Raw genomic sequence first — 17596 nt, 5'->3', positions numbered from 1 at the left:
CTGGCATTTCCTTCTCAACCTCAACAGAAGACTAAACTTTCATTGACATTGTACTGTAATTTTCACTTTCCCACCCACACCTCCCCAACCCTCCATCCCTGACACCACTCAATCACATATAAGCATTGTCCACCACATCACATTCAGCTGACGACGATTAACACATGTTTATTGAAAGCTTCTACAAGTTAAATCATCGTATCTCTTATATGTTTTTAACCCAACTCCACTCAGTTTTGTCAAATGTGTGTTCAGAAATTTTCATATCTGAAAATGGGACAGAGTTTTGAAAATACAACATTTCGTTTTGTTAAGATTTCTGCTGCAAGCTTCCTCCAACGCAAATCAAACTTCCAGCACCTCAATTGTGTCATTTGCCATCCATAGTTGACTGACTAATTGGTTGCAGGTCAGAAATTCGGTCAAAACTGTAAAATTTCGGCCCTGGAAATTTAACCTTCGAAAACTGAAAATGGGACAGAGTATGGGACAGTATGATTTTCTAATTTTTTTCGAGATTTTGACTTCCAGCTGTCCATTTTGGGTTCATATTATCATCAATTAACTGACTAATTGGTTAGCGGGCAAAAACTTCATCCAATCTGTCAAATGTGTGTTCGGAAATTTTCATATTTGAAAATGGGACAAAGTTTTGAAAATACAACATTTCGTTTTATTAAGATTATTGCTGTGAGCTTCCTCCGACCCAAATCAAACTTCAGCACTCCAATCGTGTCATTTGCCATCCATAGTTGACTGACTAATTGGTTGCAGGTCAGAAATTCGGTCAAAACTGTAAAATTTCGGCCCTGGAAATTTCAGCTTCAAAAACTGAAAATGGGACAGAGTATGGGACAGTATGATTTTCCAATTTTTTTCGAGATTTTGACTTCCAGCTGTCCATTTTGTTTTCATACCATCATTAATTAACTGACTAATTGGTTTGTGGCCAAAATTTTCATCCAATCTGTCAAATATGTGTTCAGAAATTTTCATATCTGAAAATGGGACAGAGTTTTGAAAATACAACATTTCGTTTTGTTAAGATTTCTGCTGTGAGCTTCCTCCGACCTAAATCAAACTTCCAGCACCCCAATCGTGTCACTGTCATTTATTTGTATCAGTATCACGTCGTGACCCCCACTGTCGCTTTACCCTTACTGGGCCGCGCTCAGCCTGTCATTCCGCCTAATCTCTATAATCTATTCGGTTGTTTATCAACATTAAAGCCTGGGGTCCTCATGTAACTTCACCCCTGAGAGTTTAAACGATACAGGGCCGGCAGGTCATACAATGTATGCCATTCATTTGTCATTTATAGTTGACTTACTACCCAAAAAACCTTACTGCCTGGCGGCTGGCGGGCTCGCTATAGAGTTGCTCTTTTTAACTGCCAGTTTGAGCTTGCGCGCGACATGAAGTAATTTGGTTACAGAGCACAAAAATCTTTAACGGGTGATACTTGTAAAATATTTGTTCCATATATTAGAACCGTCGACGAGTTCAACTCGGAGCGCCTTCTGGTTGCTGGTAGGTTGTAAGGTTGTAAACCTACAAAAGAATCTGCAAAGTTAAAGCTGCGAACTTTAATCATTTTGCATATATTTGCTCAAAACGAGACTTTTCGGGATAACTAAAAATTTAGGTTGTCCCAAATTGACTTTAGATTTACGAGACGAAGATTTTGTGGAATACCGCGGAAGTTTCTTCTTACTTTCGGAGATATGCCCCAGCCGGCAAGGTTTGCTTTGTAGGTTTATAACTTACCAAGAAGTTTCGCAACCACATAATAGTTTTCGTTAGATATTCGTTTACTTTTATTTATGACATGATATGTGGCTTTTTATCTTTGTGAAAAAGGGGCTCGATATGATTGTTTTTAGACTTTTCTTTTTATTATGAAGATTACAATAGTACGTTCATCTTATGCATTGAATAATCATTGAAGTTATGTAGAAATAACAATCTCAGTTCACAATGGAAACTTAACCAATAATAGTTATACAATAATTTCGAATGACAAATCGTTCTCAGTAAAACAAACTGATATCAAGAAAAGCATCGACAGTGAGGACTGGATTCTCATTTTATATTATCTAAGGTCTCACTTAACAAACTAACAAACAAACTTGAGCAACTAGATAATGTGAAATTAACGCAATTATTCTAGACTAGTTACAATACAGTTTAAATTAGGAGTAATATTACTTTTTACAACATTACTTTAACTTAGAATTACACGCAAAAGCACAGAGTTAAATTGGCTGAACATTTGATCATTCCATGCGTTCACGTAATAATCTGATCCCTGAGGATCGCCACTTGTAAGGAGTCGTTCACATATTACGTAATCAGCAGAGGGGGGGGGGGGGCGGGGGGGGGGGGTTTCCGAATGATTACGCTAGTGTAATTTTGACACAATAGCTATGTGTAAAACTGATTACGGAGGGGGAGGGTAAAAGATTCCAAATAGTGATTACGTGATATGTGAACGATCCCTAATAGGAAAATATCTGAATACTCTTACTGCAGTAAAACCTCTTTATACCGGGCTTATCAGGAAACGAAGAATGCACGGTACAGAAAGAAAATCCAGTATATAGTAGTTCACGTTATAAAGGTTTTAAGTTTTCTCATAAACATATTGCAAAATCAATATAACATAAGCATTCATTGTTCAAACAATCCAAACAATCATCTGACTATAAGAAAATAACTAAACAATTGTAATGATATCCATGAAGTACGATATCGTAAATTAATTGATCGATCGGAAAGTTGATGTTCTTCGGACGTGATTAAAATGTCCTGCTCATGCTCTGGGTAATATCAGATTTTACCAGAAAACCTTAAAAACAATAAAATGCTCGAAACAAAACATCGCGTAAAAACCTAACCATGTTAAATATTATCAAATAATTACTTAATAAATACTAGGAATCATCCTGAAACAACATGCAAATTTTACCGTTAAAGGCTCTTGTTTGATCTATGATAAAACATTTTCGGTAAAAAGATCCATTTTTATGGCAAAGCTATTTTTAGGTGTCCTATAAAACCCTTCAACGGTCAAAATAATTCGTGAAACACTCAACATTCTTAAACCTTACTGACGCTCAGCTCCTTTAACGGCCCAAATAAAGCATGCACTGTCAATAGTTTGATATATTTTGACTCTTCCGATAAAAATGAATGCCATAAAACCAACTGCACGTGGTCGTGAAATCTCAAATTAAGTGACATTATGAGGAATGAGGATGACGACCCTTCAAAATCTGTTTTTTCAATAGCATCCACGAAATTCCTGCATACACCATGTATGGGCCATGACATTGACATAATTGAATTGGTGATAAATAATAAAATTGTCTTTTCTCAAAAAAATTGTCTTTTTTCAGTGAATTTTATTGGATGCTTTAAAAAGATGTTACGCTTCTTTTGGGGATATAAATACGTTAAAAATTGATAAAAATACCGTTAAAAATCGAGTTATCCTGTTCTTATCAAAAATGGGTCCGTGTGCAAATAAGGTACGGTAGTACAAATCAGTTAAAAATATTTGTCACAAAAGGAAACTTCCGTAATTTCAGTGGCCTGCACAAATACGAGTTCACTCTGTAAAAATTCCTTGTGACATCATCTCTTTTATGCAAATCATAACAAACAAACAAACTAAATCGATCAGGCTTTTAATATAGTGTATATTCGACAATCCCGTGAAAATATAATTAACAATCAAAATAATAAATCAAATGTCAAACGTAAAACAATACGACGCAGTCATAGTGCAAAGTGGTTCGTTATATGACGAGAATCAACCGTGACGTCATACAATAAACGTGACGTCACCAAATAAACGTGATGTCATCAAATAGACGTGATGTCATAGTTCTGTCCGACATGACGTCATCAGCACACTTGTATCTACTGAATAGTTCTGACTGGTACCTGTCTGGGTGTTATCCTAGCGTTCTGGTACAGGAAAATAGCCAGACTAGCGATCTTGTAGGAGGTGTCCATAGCCACGGTCACGTACCTTCCCAGCTCCATAGCGTTGTTGAACCCCGCACACCGGGCTATAGCGATCCTCCCCGCTGCGATCACTGTCTCCTGTTTCAGTTCCTCTAGTGCTCGTGTTCTCTGTTTCAGTGAGTTCTCTGTCTCCATGGGTTCCGCTGAGTAGGTATTCTCGCTGGTAGAGCTAACAGGTGACTCTCGTTTCACCATCATGTTGAGGGTGTTTGTATTCTCCTGACCAGGGTAGCAAGGCCGGGGTCGTGATACTTCCTTCCTCAACGGCTTCACATCTCGTGTCTCCTGTCTCCTGAGGACTGTCTCCAGTGTGTCCTGTCTCTGGTGGGGGTGGAAGAGCCTGTGGTGCTCAGGTCGGAAGGTGAAGTAGGGGACTGAGAGCGGGTCTGCTCCAGGGGACACACGGTGGTACACTCCTTCAGGGGTGCCCATGTTTCCAGGAGAGAGTCTGGGGAGGGTGGTGGGGGAGGTGGACTCGTAGCTGCCCTCGCTTCCCCGAGAGGAGGGTCTCCGGACCATGTGTCCCATGATGTGCTGGTCTCGTCTGGCCAGGTTGTTGGTCCTCCATCGAGATGTCTGGGGACTCATCTTCTTGAGCTGGTCTGTTGTGGAGCGCTTATCTAGGAGGTTCTGAAAGGTTTTTAGTTAGTTGAGGGCTTAATGAATGGGATTAGTTTTTGATTTGTATTACTTTACGATAGGATTAAATCGGATTTTACTCCCTTTGTGAAATCCTGAAAAAATTGATATCGTGAACTTTTTTATTTGTTCAGTATTGGGTTGCAGTTTTCAATCTGATTCTTATACCCGTACTCCCAGTTTTATCTTGATCGCAGATTTTAAATTTTAATGCAGAATGATCAATAGCTCACCTTGAAGGAACTACCCTCATGGATGTTCATGTGTTTTCTCCGACTGCTCACGTGACCGAAAGCCTTGCCACATATTGGACAGGAGTAGGGTCTCTCCCCCGTGTGTACCCTCATGTGCTGTTTGAGGTTACTGGACACTGAGAACTGTTTCCCACAGCTTGTCTCCGGGCACCTGGAAGTAATGTTATTGAGTGAGGAAGTAAAGATTTAGATTTAGGATAATCCGTTAAAAAATGTGTAGTTTGAAAGGTATACGTGGTCTCTAAGTTCTAACCTTAGTACCATATTCTCAGTTCTGGTATAACATTAATCAGAATATCTGAGGGACTTAAACTTTCTGTAGTTTAAAAAGTGAAGATTCAAATTAATAGCCATGTGAGTAAATCTGTAATGTTGCTACGATAAAAACTGAACAAGAGAGCTAATTAACAGATAATTAAAATCTAATTAAGCAATAAAAGTAACTTACGTGAAGGGACGTTCACCAGTGTGAACCCTCATGTGTCTCTTCAGATTAGCCAGGTCTGAGAACTCCTTGTGACATCCATCGTGAGTACACCGGAATGGTCTGATAAATGCTGGATTTAATTTAAAATGAAACATGTCAAACAGTTTGTTCGGATTCTGCAAAGGAACGCTAGTTCGTTTTCAAGTTGACTCAATGTTAGATTAAGATTGACTGGATAACGTCCGTACGGGTACGTGTCAAATATTTTCCTAGTTTGCTTTGTTCGAACGTAATATAAGTAAGTAAAAGTAATTGAATATTGATACTTAAATTAATTAAAACAATAACACTAATTAATTACCTCTCTCCAGTGTGAGTTCTGACATGAGTCCTGAGATGGTCGGACTTGGCGAAGCTCCTGTCGCACCCCAGATGGGGGCACTTGAACTTCTTGGGACTGGCCTTATTGGTCTTGTAGCTGGAGAAGGCGGAATCTGTGAACAGGGTGGGGGGAGGCGGTGGTACTTGGAGGAGTGCTGGAACTTGCATTTTGTTTCTAAGTGAGGGGTTCTGGTTAGGGTTGTTAAGTGAGGGGTTCTGGTTAGGGTTGTGATTCAACTGATGTCTGATAGTGTTTAAATACCAATTGCAGTTTAACTTAACTAAGGCATTGTGGTGACAATCACTATTTTAATAGTGTGATAAATTCAAACATTAGATTTAAACTCCAAGTAAACTCGACAAAATTGATAATGTCTGAACCAAACTAAAACCCTAAAAGTAAAAGAGCGTCAATGAATAAAGACACAACAGGTAATACACTAATACGGTCATGGGTCCCGACAGACAGTGAGACCCGGTATCAAGTACCCGGTTACAGCTACAAATCCTCGTCGCGGCTGTTCCTGCAGGTAATTTTATTCGCTCAGAAGTACGTAACTTTTCCGGCTCACATTATCGTCTTAAACGATACTCTTTAAATGTCCTCCCGGTCATGGGTGAAGTCATGACTATGTTTGTGTGAAGTTCGGAGTCTTGTAATTCGTTTGATGTAATACGGTATTTGGTTTGATTAACCGGTAATAGGTTTAATTGATTGGTAATGATGTTTGATTGATAGGTTATGATTGGATAATTGTATAAGTAGGTGTAAGGGCTTGGTGAGAATGTTATCGCTGTTTCCAGATCTTTTTGTGACGTCGACGTGGGAATCGGGATGTTTCAAGGAGGTAAAGTCTTGCATCTTTGTGTCTCAACATGTTTCATCCCTTTCTGCATGGTCATACGTCACATACGTCACATCTAACAGTTATTTTAACTGCCATCCTAGATTTCTAGAATAATCTAATTTTAAAATACAGCAGTTGTTTAATGATTTTCTCGTCGTAAACAAAATACCTCATACCAGGGAAAAGGTAACGAAACTACTAACATGTTAACTAGTTGAGCATGTTATTTTATTGAGAAAAGTGAACTCTTATCAGTTAAAATTATAATCTTATAATGACCGGCGTTGGCGGTAATTTGTTAAGACTCGTGCCAAAATGGATATGCCTAGCGAAACCCTCCAAACAAGTAATAATCTAACAGTGCATGAAATCACTTTTTGTCGGACTTACCGTCTTCACTGGAAGACGGTATCTCGTCTTCCAGTAATTTTGAATTTGTACGATAAAAATACCCTTTTCCGGGGAACAAAAACGGAACTTGGTTTAAATTGATAAACGACAGCGTTAGATATAATTAGATATAATTAGATATAATTTGATATAATTTGATAGAATTTGATAGAATTTGATAGAATTTGATAGAATTTGATAAAATATGGTTCATCGTTCAAACATTTTTTAAATTGGCACATAGCCCAGCAGGTTTGACTTTGTCTGCTGCATCATGAGATACTGAGATACTATGATTATTTATTAGACGTTAGGGAACTTTAAAAAGATGCTGCGGAATAAGCGAATACCTCTGCCAAAAAACTTAAAAAACTTTAAACAAAAACCTCTGAAAAGTTGCAGACAAGACTTAATCCAATTAAAAACGTTAAAGATTCAAGGTTTTTAACTAAAATTTTGTAAAATTGAGAGAAATAGTTTAACGAAAAGTTCAAAAATAATACGGTTTGACGGAATGAGGCCTGTTAGTGGGAGCGGGTATATAGTGGCGGCAATTCCACGTGCTACGATTACTGGGCACCAACCCACGTGTTTCCATGGCAACAACACCGATTACCCAGGCGATTAGCACCAACATTCGAAGCACATGGTAGGTCTGGTCGCACGTGGAGACGGGACACAATAGCGCAGCTAATTGTACCACCCTGCGACTCTTTATCTTACACTCATCCTCCCCCGACCCTTCCTTCGGTGTATATGCGGATTTTAAACTGGCCCGGTATGTGTTACTTGTTTTGTTCTTCCGAGTCCCATGACAACGCTAATTGTAGTCGTGGAAACGTGCACGTGCTCCAGCCCTGTAGCAGTCCTGTACAATATGGTCACGTGAGCACTGTAAACCGGGTCACGTGAAAGACTCAACGGTCGCTCAACCGGCCACTCTATCATCACTTTTGGGAGTAATGATTTTTTCGATTCCCCGACAACAGCGTATAAATTGAGGCTTTGACAGCAATTTTGTATTGGTCAATCATGTGCGAGGAGTTGCACGTTCTGGGCTTTTGTCCATATGTCATATTTCACCATGGCACCTCAATACATCACCCATAGCACCTCAAGATATCACTTATTTTAGTAACCACATCACGTTTAACGGAGTGAAGGCGGGTTAAAATTAAACCCTCGTTCAATTGGATATTCAGGTCTTTATAATACTAGTAGCCATTGACTGCAGGTACAGCTCGCAGTCACATACTGTTCACAGTCACATACTGTTCGTAGTAACATACTGCACATACTGTAACATACTGCACAGTTCATAAAATACTTGGTCACAGTCTCACTCCAGAAAATGTGGTCACAATGCACAGTTTGTGGTCACAATGGAAAGTTATTGGTCACAACAGAAAGTTATTGGTCACAACAGAAAGTGATTGGTCTCAACAAAAAGTGATTGGTCACAACAGAAAGTTATTGGTCACAACCGAAAGTTATTGGTCACAACAGAAAGTGATTGGTCTCAACAAAAAGTGATTGGTCACAACAGAAAGTTATTGGTCACAACAGAAAGTGATTGGTCTCAACAAAAAGTTATTGGTCACCAGGCCATGCACTGTCTATGGTCACAACATACAATCTGTGGTCACAGCATAATTAAGTTTGTGATCACAACGCACAATATGTGGTCATAACGCACAGTCTGGGCTGTGGTCAGAATGCGCAGTTTTTGTCACAGTTTCCAGTTTGTGGTAAGAATATCGAAGTATTTTTTATGCTGGCTTATAGTCAATTCATAGTTTAAAACTTTCGAAAACAAGATAACGAGCCCATAAAATGTGTCAACGATAAATTAAATTACGTCAATTGTAAAACGGGGGCCCGATTTGGTGAATTAAATTATCACTGCTAAAAGTGATTCGTTTAGCTAAACATGCGGCCGGAAACCTTACTAGGCTATGATGTAATCTCACCTGAATTTGATGACATTTCTTCGTTTTTTCTTAAGAATTTGAAATCTAAACCCAAAAATGTTGGCACCAGTCCTTAGAAAAAATTGCAAGATTTAAATCTCCAGTTAATTATCTTTTTCTCAAGGGAATTGGAGTAATTTCAGCATCCATTGGGGATGCTATTTTTGGATCAAAAGATATTGTCTCTTATTTATGTTTTCCTAGAAATCTATCTAAAGATATATCCTGTAAAACTTTATATCGGGAAAATACTAAAGGAGCACAAATAACAAAAAATGCCCTAACATTACTTTGAAGTATAAGCAACCCTGGCGCGTGGGGACACGTTTTTGCTAGTAGTTTGCGACATTATTTTACGGTTATCGAATCTCGCGACTTCAACGAAGTCCTGGGGACACGTTTTCAATAATTGATAATATTTTCAGCCCCTATCGTTTTAAGCATCGTTAGGGCTTTCCCAGAAACTAACTCTCATCATCCTAGGATAATCGTGTGTCGCACAGCACCTCTTTCAGTAACGAGAGTAGTCGCATGCAGTCCAGAATGACGTGTACGTTTCGGTCACCTGTGGAAAAAGGAAGTGAGATATCAAAAATCTGAGAAAAACCCGTTGGATAAAAGCCTTTCAGGTAGGTGCTAGTCAAGATTTCATCTCTTTAGACCTTAAGATGGCTTCTAACACCTCGTCAAAAGTTTTTAAAAGTAAATTTTACTCGCGACTATCAAAAAACAACAAAAACGTGTCCCCAATTTGCTTTTTTGAGCGCGCCCAGATCAGCGCACCTAGCTGATCTAGCTACTATGAACACTGAACAGGCACACAAAAATATCAGTGAATATAAGTGATTTCGGTTATTGGAGTAATTTCATCAGAGCAGTCACATTTTTTATGGTGATTAATACTTTAATAACATTCCACAACAAGGCAACCATTAACTATGTAGTGTGTACCGTGTGCAGTGTGAAGTATAATATAGAGTTGGCATGAAGTTAACAGTTTACTTATCACGAAGTTTAATTAGAAGATAAGGAAAATATTGTATTGTTATCTGTCAAAGGAATTTAATGTATTCTAACAACTTGTTCTTATAATAATTAATCGATGAACCACATACAGGGTCGGTGTGAGTGTAAGAATTTGTGTGAGAAGATATAGAGGAGCAAAATTCAACATCACTGGATACGGCCATACTCGGTTGAATACACCCCATCTCGTTCGATCTGGGAAGTTAAGCAACTGCAGGCCGGGTTAGTACTTGGATGGGTGACCGCCTGGGAATTCCCGGTGCCGTATCCTTTTGTTATATTTTCGAAGAATTGCTTTACTGAACAGAAGAATTGTGTATGGCTTTTACAGAATTGCAGTGATTATTAAGAATATCATTTTATCCTAAGCAATATAGTCTATGTTCAAACGGAAGGAAATATTTCCAAATGTCAGAATAACATTGCTTAGAATAGTATAGCTACTAAGTTTTGTCTGAAAAGGGCTTTTTTGTTTCATTCTAAGATCTATCTTAAACATTCTGCTTAAAATTAACTAGAATGTATTTTTAAGTTAACTTGAAGAGTACTGCAAGGTATCCTGGAGTTACCTTGAAAAGTACTACAAGGTATCCTGAAGTTAACTTGAAGAGTACTACAAGGTATCCTGAAGTTAACTTGAAGAGTACTGCAAGGTATCCTGAAGTTAACTTGAAGAGTACTATAACAATGCAATGTATCCTGAAGTTAACTTGAAGAGTATAACTGCAAGCTGCAAGGTATCTTGAAATTAACTTGAAGAGTACTACAATTAGGTATCCTGGAGTTAACTTAAAAAGTGATACAAGGTATCCTGAAGTTAACTTAAAAAGCACTACAATGCAATGTATCCTGAAGTTAACTTGAAGAGTATAACTGCAAAGTGCAAGGTATCTTGAAATTAACTTGAAGAGTTCTGCAAGGTATCCTGTAGATAACTCGAAGAGTACTGCAAGCAATCCTGAAGTTAACTTGAAGTGTACTACAAGATATCGTGAAGTTAACTTAAAAAGTACTACAAGGTATCCTGAAGTTAACTTGAAGAGTACTACAAGGTATCCTGGAGTTATCTCGAAGAGTACTACAAGGTTTCCTGAAGTTAACGTGAAGAGTACTACAAGATATCCTGAAGTTAACTTGAAGAGTACTGCAAGGTATCCTGAAGTTAACTTGAAGAGTACTACAAGGTATCCTGGAGTTAACTTAAAAAGTGATACAAGGTATCCTGAAGTTAACTTAAAAAGTACTACAATGCAATGTATCCTGAAGTTAACTTGAAGAGTATAACTGCAAGGTATCTTGAAATTAACTTGAAGAGTACTACAAGGTATCCTGAAGTTAACTTGAACAGTACTACAAGGTATCCTGAAGTTAACTTGAAGAGTACTACAAGGTATCCTGAAGTTAACTTGAAGAGTACTACAAGGTATCCTGAAGTTAACTTTAAAGAGAACTACAAGTTACCTTCAAATTATCCTCTATTATATACTTAATTAATCCTGTAACAACCTCTATGTTGTTGTTGTTGTGGTAGCCTGCACGCAAACTTGGATTAAATTAAGATAAAGCTGATCTGATCCTGAAGTTAACTGACAGAAAGCATGAAGTTGACCTAAAGTTAGATATTTGTCGTCTTCCAATTATATCGGTCCCGATATATTTGAAATTTTATCGCCTCTCGGATTTGCAGTATAACTTGCAAGTTAACTTAAGAATACATTCTAGTTAATTTTAGGATACCTTGTACTTTGTAGTACTCTTCAAGGTAACTCCAGGATACCTTGTAGTACTCTTCAAGTTAACTTCAGGAAACCTTGCAGTACTCTTCAAGTTAACTTCAGGATACCTTGCAGTACTCTTCGAGTTATCTACAGGATACCTTGCAGTACTCTTCAAGTTAACTTCAGGATATCTTGTAGTACTCTTCAAGTTAACTTCAGGATACCTTGTAGTACTATTCAAGTTAACTTCAGAATGTCTTGTAGTATTCTTCAAGGTAACTCCAGGATACCTTGCAGTACTCTTCATGTTAACTTGAGGATACCTTGCAGTACTCTTCAAGTTAACTTGAGGATACCTTGCAGTACTCTTCGAGTTATCTACAGGATACTTTGCAGTACTCTCCAAGTTAACTTCAGGATACCTTGTAGTACTCTTCGAGTTAACTTCAGGATACCTTGCAGTACTCTTCGAGTTATCTACAGGATACTTTGCAGTACTCTCCAAGTTAACTTCAGGATACCTTGTAGTACTCTTCAAGTTAACTTCAGGATACCTTGTAGTACTCTTCAAGTTAACTTCAGGATACCTTGTAGTACTTTTCAAGGTAACTCCAGGATACCCTTGCAGTACTCTTCGAGTTATCTACAGGATACTTTGCAGTACTCTCCAAGTTAACTTCAGGATACCTTGTAGTACTCTTCGAGTTAACTTCAGGATACCTTGCAGTACTCTTCGAGTTATCTACAGGATACTTTGCAGTACTCTCCAAGTTAACTTCAGGATACCTTGTAGTACTCTTCAAGTTAACTTCAGGATACCTTGTAGTACTCTTCAAGTTAACTTAAAAATACATTCTAGTTAATTTTAAGCAGAATGTTTAAGATAGATCTTAGAATGAAACAAAAAAGCCCTTTTCAGACAAAACTTAGTAGCTATACTATTCTAAGCAATGTTATTCTGACATTTGGAAATATTTCCTTCCGTTTGAACATAGACTATATTGCTTAGGATAAAATGATATTCTTAATAATCACTGCAATTCTGTAAAAGCCATACACAATTCTTCTGTTCAGTAAAGCAATTCTTCGAAAATATAACAAAAGGATACGGCACCGGGAATTCCCAGGCGGTCACCCATCCAAGTACTAACCCGGCCTGCAGTTGCTTAACTTCCCAGATCGAACGAGATGGGGTGTATTCAACCGAGTATGGCCGTATCCAGTGATGTTGAATTTTGCTCCTCTATATATCTTCTCACACAAATTCTTACACTCACACCGACCCTGTATGTGGTTCATCGATTAGTTATTATAAGAACAAGTTGTTAGAATACATTAAATTCCTTTGACAGATAACAATACAATATTTTCCTTATCTTCTAATTAAACTTCGTGATAAGTAAACTGTTAACTTCATGCCAACTCTATATTATACTTCACACTGCACACGGTACACACTACATAGTTAATGGTTGCCTTGTTGTGGAATGTTATTAAAGTATTAATCACCATCAAAAATGTGACTGCTCTGATGAAATTACTCCAATAACCGAAATCACTTATATTCACTGATATTTTTATGTGCCTGTTCATAGTAGCTAGATCAGCTAGGTGCGCTGATCTGGGCGCGCTCAAAAAAGCAAATTGGGGACACGTTTTTGTTGTTTTTTGATAGTCGCGAGTAAAATTTACTTTTAAAAACTTTTGACGAGGTGTTAGAAGCCATCTTAAGGTCTAAAGAGATGAAATCTTGACTAGCACCTACCTGAAAGGCTTTTATCCAACGGGTTTTTCTCAGATTTTTGATATCTCACTTCCTTTTTCCACAGGTGACCGAAACGTACACGTCATTCTGGACTGCATGCGACTACTCTCGTTACTGAAAGAGGTGCTGTGCGACACACGATTATCCTAGGATGATGAGAGTTAGTTTCTGGGAAAGCCCTAACGATGCTTAAAACGATAGGGGCTGAAAATATTATCAATTATTGAAAACGTGTCCCCAGGACTTCGTTGAAGTCGCGAGATTCGATACCCGTAAAATAATGTCGCAAACTACTAGCAAAAACGTGTCCCCACGCGCCAGGGTTGATAAGACCTCAAACGAATTCCACGATTACAAATCGCGGCCTCGGTCTATTCCTGATTCTCCAAGATTGCCTCAGCAAAGTTACTACCAAATATTTGAGTGGGCAATTAGCAAGAACCACGTGGAGTTTGACTGTTTCACGTGACGTCACATCACGCCACGTGTGACGTCACGTGAGCCGTGACATGACAGCACTCCGTTAATCGGTATTGTGTCAAGTCCACATGGACCAGGCTCACTATTGTTCTTCTAACGACCTATTACCTGATCATACCAACTGTTAAACGGATTGAATATAAATGTCGTTTACAGTATTACCACTACAATCCGTAATCTTTATGTGGGCCTCCTCCTCCGAGGAGCCCTGAAAATCTGTGTGAAGACTAAAATGGTCTGCAGGCTGTCTAGCATGGCAATAATAGAAGTGGTATACGGTACAGACGCATGACGTGGTTTTATTAATTGAGGAAGGTAGGTTTATAAACAAAAGTAACGATCACGAGCCCGGTCAATGGGCAGACTGTGAAATAGCCTCAAACCGTCAGTCATTAGTCGAGAACCTCTTGTGGAACCAAGCAAGGACAAAAGGAAAATGTTTAACTTAAAACTTACAATAAACACTAATCTTGTCCAGGCTGGATACGGTGAGTAGGATCTAAGTATAATTGCTCAGAGAGGGACAAGAGCTGAGTACTGTGAACAGGGCTGGGGCTTTTAAGTCGGGGAGAAATGGTGCTGAAAGTACGGTCAGGTCATGAAGACTTGGCCACCAATTTGAAGGAATAGGGTTGAAACTGTCACCAGTCCAGACGGATCCACAAAATGGAAATGTAAAGCATGGTGAAAACACCACCATAAATATATCGACAACTCCTATCAGTCTCGGCACCTTATCAGGACACAATTTGAAATTCATCAGAAATTTGTAGGAAATGCCGGAGATTTGAATGGGTGAATGAGATCTAGACGTCGCTTTCGTTCAAGGTTACGCTAACTTCAAATGTGCTCGCCGGCAACGAATCCGAAAGTCGGGTTAACTTCAAATTCAATCAAACGTTCTCGACTATTGTTCACTGTTCTGGCAGGGTTAAACGTGTGACCCGAAAGTTTTGTGGTCGTAGAAACATCAATGGTCTAAGAGCCTAAACCTATTTGGTCTGGCAATTAAGATAACGAATATGATTAGCGAAGACAATGTAATTAGGAAACCTAAAGGCACGCTCGCAATCATGCGGATCACGGGATAATACCATAATTTTATAGAACACTAGACAAGAAACGTCATATCATCACCCGTTTTAAGGGCCAAAGCGTAAACAAAGTTGCGATTCTGGGAAGTGAAACTGCAGCGCGCGTGCTGTCGTCATGCTATTTTAATTCCATGCCGTCTGGGCATGTTTGGGGCATGCCCGCGTGTGCAGTGAGTTTGACTGTCGAACATTCTTTCTCCTGTTGCGACTGGTCTACGACCCTTACGGCTTACATGTTGATGTTGGTGTACTTGTACTGATTTTTAGAGGTTGCTATTTAATTTTGATATAATATTCAGGTTTATAAAGGGCTTTCATTTCGTAATCCAGGATACAATTTTTCAATTCATTATCATCCTCAACAGAAAAATCCCTGATAAAAAGGTTTAATATTTACATTTGTCAGTTTCCAAAGCTTACTTAGTTTATTACCTCTAATAGCGTTAAGAAATGGGTGTCAACTCACAAATCTATCTAACTGTGCAAAGTCTAACTCAAGTACAACTACAAACAGCCCTGACAGTTGACACCAAAGCACAAAGCAAGCGGTAACTAAGTATAAACTAGTCTTTCAGGGCACTTATACCGCTTGAGACCCCATGTTTTGAGGCGGTCTCATTTTAATCGGCTCTAAACGGACTTTAATTGAGCGAATTTCCGTCAGCTTCATCTAGTTAGCGTTTTGTCAGTTGGGATCGTGGTTGCAGAGCTGTCAGTGTTACACTACCCTGCAGCTCCTTTTAAGTTATACTTTAACTTTAGGGTGAGGCAGTGATGCACGCCGGTTCATTTTTCGCCAACCGGCGGCGGCGTGCCCAACATGGCCCGGCGTGGCGGCGTTCGGCGGCGTGGAACATAATTTTGTCAAAATTTAGGTTTGAATTTCCAGGCCCACAAAAATTGTAACGAAGTGGCCTCATAGCAGCGAGTAGCCCCATAAAATACGACATCCACCCGCTGAACTACAATTATCAATGCTACCATCAGAAAACTCTAGTTTGTACTTTCATGAGTATAATGACTTTAAGTGTTACTGTTACAATACCTGGAATCAATGTTTTTGTAATGTGACCTAATCACTGTTATTGTAATATGACCTAATTTTGTTAATTCCTGTTAATTCCTAATTCCTGTTATGTTTCAATAAATAGGAATGTTCATATTAAACGGCTAATACAAGAAAAAGGTCTTCCTTTTGTTAAAAGAAACATTATTCAATTTACTCAGTTACATTCAGGGATGACTTCACATTGTCCCAATTATATTCAAGAAAAATCAAATTCTTAACATTGTCGTTGGACAATTTGGATCTCCTAGAGTTCAAAATCAACCCCGACTGGCTCCATACTCTTTCTAATTCAGAACTAGTAGCTGCTATTGAAATTTTTTTAAATTTTCACGCCACGCCGACTTGAGAGGTATCGGCGTGGCGGCGTGTGAAAATGTGCCGGCGCGGCGGCGTCCGGCGGCGGCGTGCATCACTGGGGTGAGGTTCGGTGCAACTTCCGTGATGTATGTGGCACTGTCTGTGCCTTTTATTATACTTATGGGTCAGCACTGCGATATATTGCAGGAGTAAACTGTGAAATTGTTTTTGAGAATGGCCAAGGGCAAAATTTTCGTTGCCCATATTGATAACAATTAGTAGTGCAATATTTTACGAAGTCTGAAAACCAGCTAACTGCATTGCAGTGGAGTAGCAATTGAAGGTAGATTGAGATTTGAAAGTATAGAATTATAATTCATAACATCACAATTTTGTTAGTGACTAAGTAATTTTGTTGGTAACTAATTCTGTTCTAAGTGACTTGGTTTTATTTGGTTAATATGATTCTTCTAAAAGAATTTGGCTTGTTAATGTTGGGATTATGTCCTCATAGCCCTTCAGGAGAAGCATGTTTTAAATTAGAAGGAGCCACAATTGTAGGTTGTTTATTCAGAAGGTTTAAAGTAAAACGTGTTTTAAATTATTACATGACTCAAGACTCAACTGAAACTACCTTTGCTAACTCTAAAATAGACGATAAGTGGGAAGGAATCACTCAAATAAGTTTTTAAATAACATTTCTTGTGACTTTGAGACTACAATAAGCACATTTATTTGTATTGGCTCTCATCCGATAAAAAAAATGGCTGCTAGAAAACTTCGCCCAGCTCCGAAAGTTTTTTTGAATATGAAGTGTGTTTGAAACTTGGAATTTTCGAAGGTATCGATTACTGTCATCATAAATCATACAAGATACCGTTAAATTCTAGCGTCGTTACCCAAATTAATTGCTATTTTTATATTTAATCTCTCAACAGTCAAGCTTTAAATAATCCTTTAACTAGCTCCGTCAAGAACTATTTAATTTTCAATGGAACCTTAGAACCAACTTCGTATCTATTAACTCTTCGCATTATTTTATTATTTTGCATGCCAAAACCGTTCTCACCCACATGTCCTACATCCAAAAATTACTGACGGCCTCCTTTCTAAAAAAATGTACATTTAGTGGAGGCCATTGGTCAAAAAAATAGTAATGGACCTTGGGGCGACAAACCCACCTTCTCGTACACCATGGAAGAACCG

At 38.5% G+C, this 17596-nt stretch overlaps 1 protein-coding gene and 2 non-coding genes across 3 annotated transcripts; 1 reads left to right on the top strand and 2 right to left on the bottom strand.

The window, feature by feature from the left end:
- Positions 1-1971: 1971 nt before the first annotated feature.
- LOC134822700 (pair-rule protein odd-paired-like) lies at positions 1972-5908 on the bottom strand. The gene is made up of 4 exons (XM_063833896.1): positions 5714-5908; positions 5374-5472; positions 4905-5076; positions 1972-4662 (listed from the first exon to the last, which is right to left on the bottom strand). The coding sequence occupies exons 1-4, from the start codon at positions 5899-5901 to the stop codon at positions 3925-3927; spliced, it is 1197 nt and encodes a 398-aa protein (XP_063689966.1). The 5' UTR covers positions 5902-5908; the 3' UTR covers positions 1972-3924.
- A 4211-nt stretch (positions 5909-10119) lies between these two features.
- On the top strand, positions 10120-10238 carry LOC134823789 (5S ribosomal RNA). Its single transcript, XR_010161321.1, has one exon. It is a non-coding gene; the product is annotated as a 5S ribosomal RNA (ribosomal RNA).
- Positions 10239-12787: 2549 nt separating this feature from the next.
- On the bottom strand, positions 12788-12906 carry LOC134823788 (5S ribosomal RNA). Its single transcript, XR_010161320.1, has one exon. It is a non-coding gene; the product is annotated as a 5S ribosomal RNA (ribosomal RNA).
- Between the last annotated feature and the right edge of the window lie 4690 nt (positions 12907-17596).

Source organism: Bolinopsis microptera, chromosome 11 (assembly GCF_026151205.1).
Source record: "Bolinopsis microptera isolate Bmic1 chromosome 11, MBARI_Bmic_1.0, whole genome shotgun sequence".
Lineage (NCBI taxonomy): Eukaryota > Metazoa > Ctenophora > Tentaculata > Lobata > Bolinopsidae > Bolinopsis > Bolinopsis microptera.
Note: the sequence above shows the minus strand (reverse complement) of the source record. Positions and strands in the feature narration are given on the sequence as shown.

What these genes read in the sequence shown, in the direction of transcription:
- LOC134822700 (XM_063833896.1), bottom strand. Translation starts at nt 5,901, where the DNA reads ATGCAAGTTCCAGCACTCCTCCAAGTACCACCGCCTCCCCCCACCCTG. An exon ending in AGAACTCACACTGGAGAGAG is followed by an intron (nt 5,473 to 5,713) that starts GTAATTAATTAG and finishes AGCATTTATCAG; the next exon opens with ACCATTCCGGTGTACTCACG. An exon ending in ATGAGGGTAGTTCCTTCAAG is followed by an intron (nt 4,663 to 4,904) that starts GTGAGCTATTGA and finishes AAAACCTTTCAG; the next exon opens with AACCTCCTAGATAAGCGCTC.